We start from the raw sequence: 6,174 nt of genomic DNA on the forward strand, positions 1-6,174 counted from the left end.
CACTTCACTGGAAAGATTTTCCTCTAAGCTGCCATCTTTTGCAGTTCTACTCCACCTTCTTAATATATATCAACGAGGTAATGTGTTGGCGAACATGGAGTCCTTTAGGATTTTCAAACTATGCCTACACATAATACCCTCCCTTTTAAATTTACAACGAGAACATAACAATTCATCTTCTGCTGTCCTCCTCACGTCGCGTTGCATTCCATCCTCACCAATGACTTTATAAACACAGCCTCCTTTGCCATCGATGGGACTGCAACCAATGATCCTCTGACTGGCAGCAGCTGCTAAGAACTCCTCCTGGAAAATATTAAATAAAACCCTTGTGTACAGGTTTGCCGCCTCTACTAATATGTTACAGTTTGTTTTCAATTGAGGTAGATTGTGGAGCAACCCATACTCGGCTACATACTCCTTGTAACGCTTGTCGGATAACAGCCTTTCAAAGTGTGTGAAGAAATCTAGAAGAATCAGTTGCCTGGATAAATACGCCTTCAACCAACCATTAAAGCTTTCATTCAGTTGTGTGCTGTGGATACCCGCGGACCAGGTATGTTTAATAAATGCCATGGCTCATCTATGTTTCAAAGCAAAGAGATTTGTAAGCCATGTGTTACCAACAACACCATTTTCCGTTATCATTAAATTCCATTCCCTGGTAAATTCTTCCTCCTCCTCAATTTCAAACATTAATTTTGATAACACCTTCTTAAAGCCTTGCGCACGTCTAAACAACAACCCTAGATGTTTCTGTGCATTTTGCATTAGGTGCCAAACACACAGATAATGTTTTGTCCCTGGCATCACCTGCAAAAACTATTTTCTGTAATATAACTACGTAAAAACATGTACCACGCCCAACTACACAATTAAAATTTGGAAATGCAAAGAGTGGAGATCTGAATTAAAATCACCTGCGTCAATACCTTTCCCATTGCAGCATCTTGATCAGTGAAGATCGTCTTTGGCGCTTTACCGGACATTGCTTTCAAAAATGTTTCAAACAACCACACAAACGACTTTGTAGTCTCGTCCTACATGAACGCTGCTCCAAACACAACGGTCTCCCGGTGATGATTCAACCCCAAGAAACTTCCAAATGGACGGTTGCCATGTACAACTTTGTATGTTGTGTCAAAACTTACAACATCTCCAAAATTACAATAATCAACTATCATTTTTGAACCAGCCCAGAATATGTTAGTGATCATTTGATCACTATCCAATTGGAATGCATAAAAGAAAGATGGATCTTCACAAGACTGAGTCTCAAAATAATTCATTAGCCATGCTGCCTCTCCATATTCGAGCTCAGTTTGTCTTCGGGTCCTTATATGGTTTAGAAAATCCTACTTCATGTACCCGACTGATTGTTTTCCACCAGCTTGCCTTCCCATCAACTCATATGAATTGCGAGGGCTTATTCCTGAATCAGAAGCCAATTCCAAATCAATGGCCTGAACAGGGCTAATACTACGCTGGGATGGCAGCATGTGCATGCATTCATCAATCATCAATGGATGGTTGTGGCTTTCAACAAATTTTGTAACTTCCAACTTATACGTATACTTGGAAACTTGTATAAACATTCGAGCAGGGCAACCAGTTCGTGTTTCGGCCCTCGGAGTCTTTGTATTACTGTCCTGAATGTCATCACCCCAGAAACCCTCCTTACAGCATGTTAACAATCTCGATGACAGTTTACCAGTCTTCTTGCACTTATTAAAATACTCTTTGCGGATGCTAAAACCGACTCGACCGGCATATGAATTATAGAAATCACATGCCTTTTCCTCAGTTTCAAACTTCATACCTATTCTTGGTTTCCATTCTACGACACCTGCCCCTGCAATAGGAGCGTTTTCTGTATATGTGGTGTCTTCGATGTTATTTAATACCTCTTCCATTCTAATAATTGAAATCAAAAACCTATAATATATAAAAAAAAAAACATTTGAACGAAGGGCTGTGTTGCAGGTATGGATTATTAATTGGAAATATTTTCTGACCTACTACCATTATTCAAGATAGTATAATGTATCAGGGCAGGGAACCAACTTCCTCAACTGTACATATTTTAATTTTGCTACAAATAACAAAATAAATGATTTATTTATCTTTTTCCAAGTCAAACATGCACTTCCAACCTTTTTGGACCTTATATTTTCATAAAAATTGCAACTGTGTTCAATTATTCATTTAACTTTTTCCAAATCAAATATGAACTTGCAAACTTCTTTGGGCTTATTTTGAAAAACACTACAACCATGTTAAGTTAAGGGTATAAGAAGAAACAACAATACGAATTGAAAAAACATTTCCATGTCATGCAACCAAGAGTAGTAGTGTGATGCAGCTGATCATGCAACCAAACAACATCCCAACTAATTTGAGAAATTCAAACAAAGACAAATATTAAAGAGAGAATAAGAAAAAACTAAAACATTTGTAGAAAGTGCACATGTTATTAGCCAAAGATAACTATACCAATAGCCTAGAACAAAAAAGAGAATAAATTTTAACCCAAAACTCAAAACTAAATACATAAAAAATAATAAGAATAATACTAATAAGAAAAATAACCAAAGAACATCATGAAAGCTACCACACAGATAGTAACAGAGTAAATTAAGTAAAATAAGAAAAGGAATCCAAAGATCATAATCAAAGAAAAAACACTCCAAATAGCATTATTATTAATGAATAATCAGAAGAAAAAAAATAAAATAAAAATTTTATTTCTCTTATTTTAAAGAAAGATACATACCTAAAGACATAGACAAATGTATTGGAGTAGCAAGCATAGTGCCCCCATCTCTCACAATGATTAAAACCCATGACAGAAAAGATAGAGCCAAAATTGCGTTCTTTACAACTTAAAGTCCCAGACAACCCATTCTCTCTGTCTCTCTCTCTCTTTCTCTCTCACACACACACACACACACACACACTGTGACACAATGAGTTTGTAATTCAAAACCCACTGACCACTTATTCCCAAAGATGAAGAAACAGGGGAAGATAGAAATAAAGGGTCAAAAGGACATGAACAAGCCAACTATTCAAATCCAATTCACTGTTACAACAACAAGAACATAACGTTGTGGTGAAAAGAATCTGCATTAGTTCTCCTTCACTCTTTTATTGTGTGTGTATATATATATATATATCAAACTTTCTAAGATATTAAAATATACTAATTTAGTCAAGAGGTATTTTTTTTTACTTCATTGTTTATTTATTTCTTTACTTTTCCCACTAGTCTAACTGACAATGATGAAATGGAGGTTTCACACTTCCAATTTAATATGTTAGAATAAATTTTTCATTGTATGAAATGTAAGTTCTCATTGACAGTTATGATTGTTCATTATAAATAACTCAACTTGGTTGTAATGTTTCTCAAAATAAGCCCAAGACCACTACAAATATATTGTAGTATTTATCACAAATAAAACACTGCATTACAAGAATACAATGGATATTTTATTCTAACATCTTAAATTGAAGTTTAAAACATAACATAACTTCTAATACAAAATATCACAACTTTTACACAATTTAATCATATAATTTTCACAATTTCTTATTTAATTTTTCACAGTTTAATAACAGTTCAAGAATTACCAAACACACGACACTGAAGGTTCCTCTTCCCCACGTTCAATCAAACCTTTCCAAACAAATTGTAATTTTTGAAAGAACAAAATTAAGGAAAGCTGGGACTTTTTTGGGAAGACAATTTATTTCATTCTATATTTAGGGAGAGAAGAAAAAAGCAGATTAAGAACATACCTTCGTCACTGTAGCTTCCTCTTCTCTGACATTGAAGGTTCCTCTTCCCCACGTTCAATCAAACCTTTCCAAACAAATTGTAATTTTGGAAAGAACAAAATTAAGGAAAGCTGGGACTTTTTTAGGAAGACGAATTTATTTCATTCTATATTTAGGGAGAGAAGAAGAAAGCAGATTAAGAACATACCTTCATCACTGTACCTTCCTCTTCTCCGACATTCAATGAAACGTTTGGAAAGAAATTGTAAATTTGGAAAGAAGGAAGAAAAATCGGGAGAGAAGAAGAAGAAACAAGATTAGAAATTTGTTAGGTCCGATTCGCAATTGTGCCTTCCTCTTCTCCGCCGACGTTTAATAAAACCTTTGGAAAGAAATTGTAAATTTGGAAAGAAGGAGGAAAAACTGGGAGAGAAGAAGAAGAAAGAAGATTAGAAGAGGCGCTAAATCTGTTTTGGATTTTCCAATTTGCCGCTTCAATCTGAGTTTCAATAGGAAAAATTTTGTATATGTATGTATGTATGTATGTATGATATCTTGTATGTGTATTGTTCGTATAATTTCTCTGTGTACCTTTTTACCCAAAGTACTGTTTGGCCCTTTTTACCATTGCTACAGTGAAAACCGGAGGGAACAGATTCTCTTGTTCCACAGAAGAGGATTCTGGTCCGTGTAAGTGTGTTTGGCTGTATTAAATGGAGAAAAAAAAGAAGATAGGATATCCCTCCTTATCTATTATTTGTTTTCTCTTCAATTTTGAGAAGACAAGGAGAGAAAGAATAGTGGTTTAAGTAATATTTTGGTAATACCAAAACTAGCCTCTACAAATTAATAGACATATTTGTTATTCCATATATGCTTCTTTGGAGTTTTATAACCTAATTCTCCATTGTTGTACACTTTAGAATAAAATAGAAATTATCCCAGTTTAGCATCTATAGTGGAAGATATCATGGTCTGGCCTCTTCAAGAGGAGCGTTGGGCTGGTCCATTCATCAATATAAGAGAATAGGGTTTTAGTGGACAAGGTTTTATCTGATGCACTCTTTACCTTTTCTGCCTCATTTTGAATTTCTTGCTCTTTCAAAAAAAAAAATTTAAATCACTGTATATTTAAAATTTTATTTTAAATGTGTTTGATATATCCATGATCAGCTTTCCAGGAATGTATACATACACTATGTACAATATATTAAACATATCCCCACATTTTTATATTTTACATTTTACAATTTACAATATATTCGTGATACTTTGTGAATCTAAACCGAATCTAAATTAAATATAAATATGGTATCTGATCTTGAAAAAAAAAAAATGTATCTATGGTCATATACAAAAAAAAAAATGCAGTTCTCTAAGTTCATAAGTGGAAAGAGGAAAAGAAACAATAAGCTACACAAAATCTTTCCCCAGTAGAACAAAGCCTCACGCTTTGTGGAAAAGGGTAGGGCAGTAATTTGATTATTATCATTTCTTTTCTTTTCTCTCCTCTTTCTTATCCAAACAAGAATAACTAATGGTTAAAACCTGATAGGATACGTACCTAAATAATTTATACTCCGAGAAAAAAGATATATATATATATATATATATATATATATATATATATATATATTAAAACAATGGTACGACTAGCCACTAACATGGATTTAGTTAAATAAGAGAAGAGAAAGGAAATCGTTAGAGATTGAGATATGATAATAGATATCTAATAGGGTAGGGTTTAATAAGAAGAAGACGGTGAAGGGTTAATTAAGGAAATATATAATTAATGGATATTTATCTCTCAAATCCTGTCAAATCTTAGCTTTTTAAACTGGATTTGAAACGCAATTAAAAAGGTATTTGAAATCCCATAATTGTTTGATTGTGTGGTTCCAAACAAGGCAGTCCATCTTTCCAAATCCAAATCCAAATCCTATCAAATCCTGCATTCCAAACAAAGTGTAAATGGGACTTGGGATGTTTTTATTTTAAAATGGCATGAAATTATATAAATATAGTTAGCTTGGATTGGATTTATTATAATTTGAAATAAAAATAAATAGCCTTTAGGAAATATAGTATTATTTATCTACTTAAAATCATATTTTTACAACTTAACGTTTTGTCCTTAACTGCACTTTTTTAATAATTTAAGGGTTGTTCTTAATTTAGGTTGGTTTTGTGAAATTGACTAATAGATGAGGTGAATTTTATCCATTTTACCTTTATTTTATTATATTCATGCCTTATTTTCTTTTCTATTTATTTATTTATGAATTATATCTAATTAATTCATCCTAAATTCGTTTTAGTTGGTTTGGCCGCCGGTCACTATCACAATATTATTATTATTAGGGCTGATTACGGATCGGATCGGTTCGATTTGGA

The 6,174-nt window shown here is 33.2% G+C and overlaps 1 protein-coding gene across 1 annotated transcript; it reads right to left on the minus strand.

Annotated features, from left to right (window-relative positions):
- Positions 1–1,355: 1,355 nt before the first annotated feature.
- Positions 1,356–1,913, minus strand: LOC132278056 (protein FAR1-RELATED SEQUENCE 5-like). Its single transcript, XM_059779884.1, has one exon. It carries the CDS (start codon positions 1,911–1,913, stop codon positions 1,356–1,358), a length of 558 nt encoding a protein of 185 aa, XP_059635867.1.
- Positions 1,914–6,174: the final 4,261 nt, after the last annotated feature.

This window comes from Cornus florida, unplaced genomic scaffold, assembly GCF_030987335.1.
Source record: "Cornus florida cultivar Cherokee Brave unplaced genomic scaffold, ASM3098733v1 CherokeeBrave_3.0.0_Hap2_Chr10, whole genome shotgun sequence".
In the NCBI taxonomy this organism is placed as follows: Eukaryota; Viridiplantae; Streptophyta; class Magnoliopsida; order Cornales; family Cornaceae; genus Cornus; species Cornus florida.